Source organism: Schistocerca americana, chromosome 11 (genome assembly GCF_021461395.2).
Source record: "Schistocerca americana isolate TAMUIC-IGC-003095 chromosome 11, iqSchAmer2.1, whole genome shotgun sequence".
Lineage (NCBI taxonomy): Eukaryota > Metazoa > Arthropoda > Insecta > Orthoptera > Acrididae > Schistocerca > Schistocerca americana.
Window position 1 is genome coordinate 189,981,694 of NC_060129.1, and position 13,467 is coordinate 189,995,160.

Genomic DNA, 13,467 nt, shown 5'->3' on the forward strand with positions numbered 1-13,467 from the left:
ACGAAGCCATTAAATGTTCCACTCAATTGAAATTATTCGTGTCTCGAGCTTCTGATCTGAAAAGACAAAATGAAAAGTATGCTTTCAGCTATTAAAATTCTGTAGTTATAACTATGTACATGAGATTATTGATAAAATAAAATACATACACTGTGACGTTTTAAACGTGTTACAGTGAAAGCCCAAATAATGCAGCTACTCATAACTCCAACTTTAATTATGAGACAAATACTGAAATCGCGGAAAAAATCGGCTGTTTCACACAAAAAGACCAGTGCCACTCAAAAAATATATGGAATAGCTAATTTTTTGCGATTTCACGGCTGGTCCCATGGCAGAAGTTGCTCGCAATGATGAGTAACTTCGATTCGACTTTCGGTGCAACATCTCACGATGTATATGTTACGCTGCACTTTCATGAAAGAAATTGTAATTATTAGCTGAATGCTTTTACCTAAATTTCAAAATCATGTAAGAAGTCTCCAGGATCATCAATTGCGTTAACTGAAGAAGTTGAAGCCTCTCCAGTTTCTCTTGGTCTTCCTTTGTCGACTTGGTTAATAAGATCTTCTGGGAGATCATAAGTCGAGCAACTCATGTTTTTACTCTTGAGTTGGTTTCTGATGAGAAGAAGAGAATTTACAGTTTGTTCAGAAAGTCTGTTCCGAAGCCTATTTTTCATAATATTCATGGAGCTAAACACCCTTTCTACTTCCGTGTTTGAATGTGATAAAGATAGAACAGCAGCAGCGAAATCACTTAAATCCTTGAAGGAGTTTATTCCAATCGCATTTTTATATTCAGCTACTTTAGCCCAAAAGCTAATAGTGTCCCCGTTTAGCGGATTCCAATCAACGAAGAGAATAGTTTGCCACTGCTGCAAGATTTTGTCAATTTTTCCGTCAGGGTATCCCATTTCCTTTACAAGATTAGTTAATGACGTGTCTTTTGATTGTTGCAAAGTTTCTTGCTCACTCAAGAGTGTCATTTTTTTCTAAAGCTTTTTAAGTTGGCTGGAAGTCTTTTTTGGATTTCTTCTCCTAACTTTACGTTAAAATCAATACACCGTTTTTTTATTCCTGCAATACTAACATCATGATTTACTGGAAGCTTCTGCACGTGTGACTCAAAAAGATATCCGAGGTAGGGGACGGGATTAAGGTGATCTCTTATTTTGAGATCTGTGTAGTCTTGGTCGGTTCTTGCTGCCGTCGGCAACAGAATTCTTTGGCAGACTGAACGCAGCAAAGCCATCAAACAACAGTTTTACGGGGTTTGCTTTTTGACTCTCAAAGATTAGTTCATATTTTGCTCTATGTTTTTTCGTTTCCAAATGCTTTTTCAAATCGTTAATTTTTGCATACATTTCGGACTGACAATAGCTACAATAGGCTTTAGTTGAGTTACCTGGCACAGGCTTCAACCAATGTTCGAACTCCATCCAGTTTTGCCACTCTTTTCTATACCCCTGGCTGTAGACCTTTCTTTCAGGCAGCACTTCCATGATTTTTTTTTTTTTTTTTTGTAACTGCGTTAATTCCACACACCTACTATCGTTACACAATAAAAACCGATAATTTGTAAACAACTGCAAGAACCTACGACACCGCAACACATCGATACTCCTAAAATGAATATGACATACCAAACAGTCCAGTTCCAATACAGTAGTCTTGTTCTCACTCATTGTTGAGTCACGACCCTCCTACAGTTTTTCTGCAGACTCCCTACTGCAGTGCCGCAAAGCGGCTGTTCTGTATAAACGCGGCGAAACGATTGTGCGTTTTGTAAATGATGTACAAAAGCACATTCAAAATAAAAATGCGGTCGTATTTCGGACTTATTATCGCACTATAAATTGCAGCAGGTTTCAAAACTATCATTTTTTCGATTTCCAAAGAATGCTATGAGGAATGTGAATAATTATTATAGGAATTTAAAAAAATGCCCATTTTAACGTACTTACACCTTTAGGCTTGCGAGAAAATATTTACATTTTCTATTCACTCGTTTGGCATCAGAGCTTTGACACTTAACGAGACTGGCAAAAATCTCTTTATCACCTTTTCATTATGTAACTACTGTTTAAATAGCTGACCGTTTTTCAGATACAAATAAGCTTGTCAGTTGACAACTTTTCCAATCTGTTCCTATTAATATACTAGTATTTGGTTTCATACTTCAGTTTCATTAAAAAAGAAAAGTAAACACAGCTTTTCATTTTTGTACTAGATTAAGGAAATACGTGGATCTTTTTGTACATAATTAAGATAGCCGTGTAAAAGTTTGCAAGGATATTGTTAAAATTAGCAAGTCGTAAGAAAGTTCATGATAGCAAGAAAGCGTTTTGAATCGCAATTGGCTACATTATCCAGCGTGGTGGGTAAAAATTGTAGAGGGAGACCAAGAGATGAATACACTAAGCAGATTCGGAAGGATGTAGGTTGCAGTAGGTACTGGGAGATGAAGAAGCTTGCACAGGATAGAGTAGCATGGAGAGCTGCATCAAACCAGTCTCGGGACTGAAGACCACAACAACAACAACAACATGCGAATATAAACGAAGAGTTCATTAAAGCCTCTAGCGGATACTGGTGGTGTAAAAGTATTTTGCGGTACAATAAGCATGTGTTGAGTTTTTCTCCATAGAGTAATCTTTTATTTTCGATCCCCACAAGGGGAATTAGGGGAGTAAAGGAATGTTGATATTTATTAGGAAGAGAAAATTAGCACAACACTGGGGATGTAGCGGCGTTCCATAGCCGAAAGTGACTGAGTTTTAAGACCGACTCATATGCAAAAAGTTTAAAAGGTAACTTAGTCTTGACTGCCTAAAATGTCGCTAGAAGTCGCAAATTTTTTTTCCGCTAAAGCCACAATTTTGCCCGCTAAAAGTTCATAAAATCCACTGGTTCTAGCGAATTTGTCACTAGAACGGCAACACTGTGCGGGCCCACTAGCAACTGCTCAGACGAATCTCAAACCACAAAATGCATTGCCAGTATCAAAACACTTCATTGAACACCAGGCTGTCTCTCGTGCATCATGGCAAAAAGTTACACAATGTATTTCAAATGCCAGCGGAAAGGAAAATCAAGATTACATCGTCAAAAGCACCAATATGGAATGTAGTACCTTAAAAATTTATTTTCGAAGTAAGCCACCACAGCTGTAGCTTAAGAGAAAACGACACAGACGTGATAATAAATCATCAAAAGCAATAAAACTGTTTCCCAACACAGGAGAAACGAATTCCGCAATTGCTGCTAAATTTGAGTCACAAAACGGAAGAACCTTCGACACGTTTGCTCTTGAAGCAAAAATAATTGCATTTATTAAATTATTGGCGCGTTAGAAAGACGGGTGAAGTGTACGAATGGGTCAATCTTTAGACTCGATAAAATTATATGTGTCAAGGAATAATAACACACACATGCATGAAGCATTTGTTTATTTCTCTTGGTTTCAAAGGAGTATCACTTTAGGAATAAGTTGTAGCTTATGTCATTGAATCAGCGTGAATCGACTGTTTAACATGTATATCACGATAATTCATGTCGCTTGGTAATTTGCTAACGCACAGAACCCAAAATTATGAGAATTATTTCCTTAAATAAGAAGGAAATAAGTAAAAGCGAACGTTATCTGTTGGATGCATGTCATTGTCCGCTTTTTCGACGCTTGGAGCGCTGGTGTCGCTCCAACTGTCAAACGGAAAACAACTTTCGCTAGAGTGTCGTGGCGGTATTTATTAGACTGTAGCCAAAGCGAACGAAACAGATGCAATGATTTCTGTACAGGTTATAGTACATCTCGTGTCAGACGTTGGTAATTAATGTTGAGATCGAAAGTTCTTGTGGGAGAACAATTGTCTTCGAGGCACCAGACGTGTGTTCTATTTATTCATTTCCATGGGCAGCTAACTTGTTGTTCGCGTGTGTTTGCGGCTGGGCCGAGTGTGGATTTAATGTTGTAGATATCGTACAAGTTGCTCACAACAGACGCAGGCTTGTAAACAGTGCTACGCTTGTGAACGATCGGCTTGCCACTATTCTACGTCTTGCAAGCGTGTGAGTTAGGTTTTGTCCGATAAAATTCAACACAAAATTGTGGTACGTACGTTACGGCAGTTACATAGATTGGTGGGATCTTGAGTGATTGGTCATATCACACTATTTAATGTGTGTTAAAATATTGAGTTTGCTTACTGTATAGATTAAAGTGCCTCGTCGTATATCAACAGTTCCTGTGAACACGAACAGATTCAAGGAGGTTGACGCTCATATAATCATCAGTCCGTGTGTTGTCATGGAGAAGGAAGAGCCACTGGATGCTTTCACGCCGGTCGGTACGGTGAGTATGAATCCCTTTTCGTTCATTATCTCTTTAATTCTTCAATCGTGTTCCCAATATCCCATCAAAAATAACAACCACGAGGAATGTGGAATGGGAGAGAGAAATTAACAGTAAGCCAACGCAATGTTTAATACGATTCACGCATATAGTATTGCCATCTTAACTCAGTCGAGTAAATTAGTAACTAGGTCCCATATACTCTGAGCAAATCTGCAATTTCCCCAAACGTATTAAATAGTTCATTGCATATTCCATATTCCGATCTTAATATTTACGTGACTGTACAGCAGGGAGAAAATCGGGCACTTAACGAGTTTAGGGGGACAATTTTCGAAAATATTTTTTCTCATATTTTGATCAGTTAGGCAATGTTGATCTCGAAGATGTTATTCATTTTCATCCCCATAAACTTTTTAATATATGGAGAGAGAATTTTTTTGAGCGGACCACGAATGTTATTTGCAAACAACGTTCAAGCTAAATCAAAGCACTCTGGTAAATTCGCCTCATTCAGTTTACACTGAAGTCAAATAACAGTGTTGTCAAGTGTCAGTTCGGTGTTTGTTCTGTGCGTTTGTTCTACTAACTCGCAATGACTAGAATTTTCCCTGATTTGACCGAATTTCGTATGGTAAATCTGTGTGTCGTTAAATTTTGATTAAATGAGTGTTGTTTTACTGTTTCAAAACTGATAAGTCATATTCGTGATCAGCATAGTGAAATTGACGATAATCGGTAAAACATCAAAGATTTCATGGGTGTCCCTCTAAACTCGGAAAGTGCCGAAAATCGTTGGTTTACAAATTTAGTGTCTCGTTTATACATTTTTACCAGCACTGGCACCACTCTGATGAAATGATTCAGTAACTGGATATCCGTATCATATCAGGACGTGCAATGTCGCCTTGTTACGTTGCAGCTTTCTCCGTCTGACTGTGATAGTAGGCAACAATGTTTCTCACATTTAGGCAGTCCTGTTTCCAGTTGCTTTCTGTTCAAAATTCTTTCCGTATTTTGATAGAGGAAAGGGACTATTCTCGTGAAAAGCCCTCCGGTTTCTGATCATTTAACTGTTGAAATACCACGGCGTGTCGTCTTTGCCAGAAGAAACTCTTTGAAACCGCGTAGTATTTCAGCATTGACACTCACCTCGAAGCAAGAGCTATTGGTGTCGCTAGTATACGCAGGGATACTCTACAAACAGCGAGTGCAAGGCAGAAAGTACTTCCCATCCTACTGATTATTAGGTCTTCTTCCCATTCCAGTTGCGCGTGTCGGAATAATGACTGTTAAACGCCTCCATGTACACTGTAATTAGTTTGGTCCTGTCTTCGAGAGCCCTCCACAAGAGACATACTTTGGTCTCTAGTACATTCCTCACTTTCTGGTAACTGGCTGCATCAACTTCAGCTAGTGTGTGTGCCTCATTCTTACTCGTTTCCTCCCCTAGACTCTCATTTCGTAACAGATGAGCCCACTTGTCATGTGCGTAATGAGAAATGGTACACCGTTAAAAAGATAGTCATAATCAAACATTGTGAACATTCATTGTTTTATTCGTACATGTCATGGTATTGCAATGTAAGAAAAATATTAGAAGTAAAAGGCTGGTGCTTCACTGTTGAGTCATGACTCACTATCAGTCCACACACACACACACACACACACACACACACACACACACACACACACACACACCTTCATGATGTAGTCATACTACACACACTGTCAGCTGACACCTCAACTGTTGCGAGTGAGTTTGGTTTCCGTTTTGTGAACTGCACTCAGCCAACATCACATTTGCTACCCTGTAAAGTGGATCACCATCTGTCCATAATGAGGGAAATATTGAGCTTGGAGAGATGATGAAGTGTTAAGATATTAAGAAACGCCCTTTGACACTAGTCTCAGTTCTGGTTAATTCTAAAGAAAGTAAAAATATTCTCTATGGTATGGATACACAAGTTTCTTATTATATGGCAACATTGTGTTACCAGATCTGGAACACACTTTTGTTCTGGTGGGAAAATAAACTATTGATGATTCAACTGAAGACTGGGATACAACCCATCAACTTTGACCAGTGAAGGGGTCGACAGAAGCGTCCGATCCCACGAGTCGACTTTACCCTGTGACGTAAGGGTGTTGTGTGTGACGTCATGACGGCGCGGAGTTTGGTTTGTGAGTGTGACGTCTTTGTAGATGTCGTCGTTTTGTGGTTTGTTGTGCTCTCTGGTGGTATGTTCAGGGTTTTCGTTTGTGTGGTGTAATGAGCTGAGTTTGCTTTTGCTCGTTATCCAGAACTGTTAGTGTCGGCTGTGTCTGTAGTGGAATTCGTTTCAGTGAGTTAACGATTTTGTGTGAAGGTTAATCTAGTGTTGTTCGCTGTACGTCGTGTGGTAATTTTAGTAAAATTAATCGGTTGTCGTTTTTGTTCAGGAATGGATATGACGGATAAAATTAACAGTGCGCAGGTCAAGGGAAGTGTCCGCTCCCAATGTGTGGCTATATAGGCCAAGGGAAGTGTTTGATCCTAATTTATGGGATCGGGAACTGCTGTTGAGCTAAATAGGTCAAGGGAAGAGTCCGATTCCAGATGATATTGTGTTTAGTGTTATTTGGGGTGTTTTGTGATGTCGGTTTTTTCGTCTTTTGTGTGGTTTTGTATGGGGTGGGTGTCTAAAGTTGTTTATATTTAGTTTGCCCCACCCAAAACACCCAATTTCCCGCGCTTGTCCTGTTAGTGTCATTCCACTTTTTGTGGAAAGTGTGTGTGTGTTTGTTTTTCGATGTATTTTCGTCCTAATGTGTACGTAACGACTTCATATGCGCCATATTGGAATCGTGGTTTGTGGTTGTTTCCGCCATATATGTGACGTTATGGGTCAAAGCAGACGGGCGGGATCGGACTCTTCCGTATTTCCGAAGTACTTATTTTATTTGAAGAAGTTGATTGATTGAAATGGTATCCTTATCTATTTATTTCGAAATATACTGTTGTGGTATGGCCAGTTACTGTACTAAAAACTGACCAGGATCTAGTATAATCATCTGAAGTACACGCTACCAGTATTAGGTATGTTGCTCGTTTCAGTATAGTGTGATCGAAGTTAGTTGATAGTTGATGTCTGTAAGTTGCCGCTAAGTTTTCCCACATCATGTACCACTCGGATATAGGTGATACGTGCAAATGGCAGATACTTTATCAAATGCTGTTAATGTGTAATGTGGAGCAGTGTTGGAAGTGACCTCTGTGAGGTTGGTCAGAAATGGGACAGGTGGTTTTTGGTGATCAGTGACTGAACTGCAACAAATAACATGTTCTTTAGGCCTGAATTTGAACTTTTGTCCTAGACTAGCCAGAAATTTGTTATGTGCACTGTATCCGAGAAAAGTGGTCGACGACCTTCGAAAGAACTAAAATCCCTACTGCTTTGTTCACAGCGATACCAGCAAACTTGTGACAGAACAGATTCAGTAATTCAGTTTCAACACTAAAAACAAACTGTTATTTCTCATGTCCTCGGTATCGGTAGTTTCTGTTGATCTATATAGGTCAAGGGAAGCGTTAGATTCCAGTGGATATTGTTTTTATTGATTTTGGGAAGGTTGTGGTCATTTTATTTTATCGTTTTTGTCGTTCAGTTTAGTGGTGTATGTTTATCTTTAGTTCGTTCCCACCCAAAAACCCCCCAATTTCCCCCATTTGTCCCATTAGTTTACTTACATTTTTGGAGGAATATGTGTTAGATGGTTTTTGGTCTACTTTTGTGTTGTCATGTTTACGTAATGGTGTCGACAGAAGCGTCCAATCCAACGCGTCGGCTTTGACCCGTGACGTAAGGGTGTTGTCGTGTGTGACATCATGACGGCGCGGAGTTTGGTTTGAGTGTGGCTGTCTCCAGTTCTGTTTTATCTTATTTTATTTTCTTGTCTGATCTGTTCGTTCTATCCCGTGAGATTTTTTTTAAAAAGACAAAACACTAATGAGCTGCTGAAGCATCTTTATTTTCTATGGGTTGCAGCGGTTACGACCCCTGGAGAGGTGGGTGGGTATTTATGCATGGCTGTCTTCACTTACACGTTGTAGCTATGCAAGGCATCTAAATTTGTTTATATTTAGTTTGCCCCCCCACCCAAAACACCCCATTTACCGCGCTTGTCCCGTTAGTGTCATTAGGCTTCTTGTGGAAAGTGTGTGTGTTTGTTTTTGTTTCCGTCATATTTGTGACGTCATTGGTCAAAGCAGATGGGGAATCGGACGTTTCCGTTAACCCCTTTTTGTCATTGGTAATACCAGTGTTTGGGTGCTTGCTTTTTCCTTCATGGGTTACACTGGTATCTTCTTTATCAGTTGAACAGGATATTAATGTTCAGTTTGTTATAATTTTCATGTAGTGTAATAAGTTTTCCTGATATTTTTGTTTCTATTCTCTTTTGTGGTCATTTTTAGAGTTCTGCTTTTGGATCGTACCCACCTGAAACTCCCTAATTCTCATGTCAGTCCTATTAATTTCCTTTATATAATAAACTTCGATAAATCGTGCTTTCCAAACTGGTCTCTGTGCTACATTTCTTTGTTTCTGGACATTCATTTGTGCTTTTAAATGATCACATATCATCGGTGGCTTACCTATGACGTTATTGGTCAGAGCTGACGAGCTGTATCCCACTCTTCAGTATTCCCCAAATGTTAAGCTAAGACTTTCCTTGAATTGACTATATGTAACATTGCAAGCTATGTTTAGTACATAATAGTGTTATACTGGACAGACCTGTGGTAAAAGGTGTTGTTCGAAGTAAAGCAACTTAAAAATAAGATCAGTCCCATCTCCTCATTTTAGGGCAAGGTGTAAAAGATCAGTGCATAATTATGTCGTGTTCCAATCTTTCATATATCCCTAGTTCCATGGTTTCTTTACAAATAGAGTTCAAAACATAACAGTAACAACAGTTATGTTAAGAATTACTCCCTGTGGATTTGGGTTCCAATATTTCGCGTGTTGTCAGTCACTGGAGCAGGTGGCTGTCAGTCACTGGAGCATCTCGTTCCAGGTATGGGAGTAAGTAGAAATTACAGGCCCGAACAAATGGCAAAAGCTATAGAACCCATCCAGGCAGGCAACATAATGGCTACCACAGCCAAATATTGTGGTGTACCAAGTGTGACAATGCAGTATAAAGTGCCAAAATTCCCTAAAGTATTGGTCTTTCTGCTGTTCTCATTGAGGATGAAGAAAATATTGTAGTCCAGTGGCTTCACATGCTGTAATTGTGTGCTACCCAGTAACAAAATAAGTGTTGTTGGGTATCTTACAGCAAATTACAAGTAAAGGGTAATGTTCAATAAAATCTCCCACAAATCACAGTTCAAGGTGGTTTATTTAAATCTGAGCTGATTTTGGGCTTAAGCTTTTGTTAATATGATTATATACACAATTGCATGTTTTCACACAATTAGTTATGGTCTTCACTGTTCATCATTAGATGTAGTACCCAAATTGTAATTGCATTTTTCTTACCAGATTATTCATTTGCACTACCAAACTCAGGTTTCCTAGGATTAATGCCACGTAAAATGTTAATAACTGTAGATGAGATGTGACCTCACAGCATCCAATATGTTTATTACATTTGACAATAGAACTTGTACGTACAAGGTATAATCAGCTAAAGATAGGTATAAGACTGAAAACGGTTGTGATTTAAGGGGGGTAGGACTTGCAGCAGGAGAGGTGTGGCAGGACATTTTAATTTCCACTGTCTATACTTTTACAAATTCGTAAAACTTTGTCAGCATGACCAGGAAGGATTTGGGATTCACACTCATAGCAGTGAAAGTTCAAAAACATAACAAAATAAATGTTTTTACTTGTGAAATTTCATCATTTTTTTTTCGCTTTCTGTTGGCTGCATTCGTTGCTATAGGTACATTTTTCTTCACAAGTAAGAGATTCTTTGATGAATTTTGCACAGCATACAAACCATACTTACAGGTGTAAGAAACTCTAGAATTTTCCAAATCTATTAGAAACTGTGGTAAAAATTGAGATAATTAACTACAAAATTTGATTTTTTTCGAAACGTAAAGTTTAAAATGTAACAGGTCATTCAGTTTTTCATAAATTAAGTAGATTGTAGAGTTTCAGACACTTGTAAGTATAGTTTGTATGCTGTGCAAAATTCATTGAACAGTCTCTTACTTATGAAGAAACGTGTACCTATAGCAACAAATGCAGCCAATAGTAAGTGAAAAAAAGATGAAATTTCACATGTAAAAAAATTATTTTGTTTTCGAACTTCTGCTGCTATGAGTGTGAATCCTGAATCCTTCCCGGTCATGCTGACCAAGTTTTCTGAATTTACTTGTAAAAGTATAGGCAGTGGAAATTAAAATGTCCTGTGGTGCCTCTCCCGCTCAGTCGGCCCGTTTGATGTCCTACCCTGTGACTGTGGCTGGCGGCAGGTTTTATTCAACATTAGCTGTGCCAAGCAAGCATTGGGATGCCTCTTTACCTTTTGAAGTAGGTACAACATACAGAGCAAGCATATTTGCATGTAAAAAAAAAATACATTAAAGATAGTTATTTCTTGTTCATTACATTAAATTTGAGAAGTTTGTGTGCTTCGGGATGTGCAGTATTTTTTGTCTTCTACAAGACAAGTTTTTGGACTGACCCACTTATGGGCATACCACGTAAGATTGACCGTGTGAAAAGCATGGATGTTACAGATATAATACACAGACTTAGAGATTCACTTCTCATTTGAAGGTTATTGAGAATACAGAGCGAAGAGGAAACTCCAGACTTCTGAAATCAAATGGCGTGTTCTCCTTTTGACTTGCCATGCAAAATTGTCACTTTCGTGACATTTGGCATCAGATTTTGCCAATGAGCCTGGTTCCATTGCACACTTGTCATTTATTTTTGCCCCAAAGCCCTCAGCCATAGGTTTGCTACAGGTGTGTTACTGACACAAGTTATCCAGGTAGAAGCCCATTCTGGTGTTCCAAAGATAGATGCTGATACATCACCATCTTTGCACCTGTGCCCACTACCACGATGCCAACTCTATGGGTGAAACATTAGGGTGACTGACAGCAACGAGTCTTAAGACTGCAAAAATTATTTATTTGATACTAACATGAAATTTGCAAGACTTAAGATTGAATAAGACAGAAGGGTTAGCTAACATTCCATCAGAATTTCTAAAATCGTTGGGATGTGGCAACAAAACGACGGTTAGTGTTGGTGTGTTGAATGTATGAGTCTTGGAATATCCCATCTAAGTTTCAGAAAAGCAATTGCCCAGTTCTGAAGATTGCAAGAGCAGATAAGTGAGAGAACTACTGCACAATCAGCCTGACAGCTCATGCATCCATGTTGCTGACAAAAATAATATAAAAAAGAATGGAAAACAAAATTGAGGTTGTGTTGGATGGCGATCAATGTGTTTAGCTTTAGGAAAGGTAGAGACACCAGGGAGGCAGTTCTGATGTTATGGATGGTAATGGAAGAAAGACCAAAGAGAAATACACGTTCACAGGATTTATCGACCTGGAAAAAGTGTTAAACGGTGTCAAGTGGTGCAAGTTGATCAAAGACCAAAGTGCTCAGATTAAAAAGGGTGTAAGACAGGGATATAGTTTTTCGCCCCCCCCCCCCCCCCCCAACTGTTCAAGCTATACATCGAACAGACAATGACATAAATAAAAGAAATGTTATAGATGTGAAACAAATACTAACAAAGAGATAGAGGGGCTGGCCAGTACTTACCTCAGCTCAGTACAGCCGATAGATACACATAAAACAGAACTGAAAATTTACATTCCTAGCTTTCGGAACTTTTTTCCTTCATCAGGGAGGAGAGAGGGGAAAAAAGGGAAGAAGGGAAAGTGGATTCAGTTACTCACAACCCAGGTTATGAAGCAACAGGGAAAGGTAAACAGGGAGGGTAGCAAGGATGGAGGCATGGTTGTCAGAGGGAAGCCAAAGATATTCTACTGTAAGTACTGTGCCAGCTTCAAACCAAAGAGGATGCATACAGAAGTAAAGAGGTATATAGTATAAAGATAAACACAACTATGTAGGATGAAAAGATGCGTGAATGGCTAAAGAGGAAAGGGAAAGAGGAGAAGACTGAAGAGTGAATGGGAGTGAGGTGGTTTAACGTAGGTTCAGTCCAGGGGGATGGCGGGATGAAAGGATGTGTTGGAGTGCAAGTTCCCATCTCCGCAGTTCAGAGGGACTGGTGTTGGGTGGGAGAAGCCAAATGGCACATACGGTGTAGCAGGTTCCTAGGTCCCTAGAATTATGCTGGAGGGCATGCTCCGCTACTGGGTATTGGGCATCTCCTAGGCGGACAGTTCGTCTGTGTCCGTTCATGCGCTCAGCCAGTTTGGTTGTTGTCATGCCGATGTAAAAGGCTGTGCAGTGCAGGCATGTCAGTTGATAAATGACATGTGTGGTTTCACACGTAGCCCTGCCTTGAATTGTGTATGTTTTACCAGTAGCGGGGCTGGAGTAGGTGGTTGTGGGGGGATGCATGGGGCAGGTTTTGCAGCGGGGTCGGTTACAGGGGTAGGAACCGCTGGGTAGAGAAGGTAGTCTGGGAATATTGTAGGGTTTAACAAGGATGTTACGGAGGTTAGGGGGGCGACGAAAGGCAACTCTGGGTGGTGTGGGGAGAATTTTGTCAAGGGATGATCTCATTTCAGGGGTTGACTTGAGAAAGTCATATCCCTGGCGGAGTAATTTGTTGATGTTTTCGAGGCCAGGATAATATTGGGTGACAAGGGGGATGCTTCTGTGTGGTCTGGGGGTAGGAACATTGTTGTTGGACGGGGAGGAATGTATTGCTCGGGATATCTGTTTGTGGACAAGGTCTGCAGGATAGTTGCGGGAGAGGAAAGCACTGGTCAGGTTATTGGTGTAGTTGTTGAGGGATTCGTCACTGGAGCAGATACGTTTGCCACGAATACCTAGGCTGTAGGGAAGGGAGCGTTTGATGTGGAAAGGATGGCAGCTATCAAAGTGAAGGTACTGTTGTTTGTTTGTGGGTTTGATATGGACAGAGGTGTGGATGTGAGCTTCAACAAGATGAAGGTCA

General features: G+C 39.8%; 1 protein-coding gene across 1 annotated transcript in view; it reads right to left on the reverse strand.

Annotated features, from left to right (window-relative positions):
* Nucleotides 1-454: 454 nt before the first annotated feature.
* LOC124553537 (ankyrin-3-like) overlaps nt 455-13,467 on the reverse strand; it is a 92,152-nt gene continuing 79,139 nt past the window's right edge. Inside the window, exon 11 of the mRNA XM_047127385.1 lies at nt 455-620. Within this exon, the coding sequence (XP_046983341.1) occupies nt 455-620 (166 nt within the window). The remainder of the gene's footprint in view (nt 621-13,467) is intronic.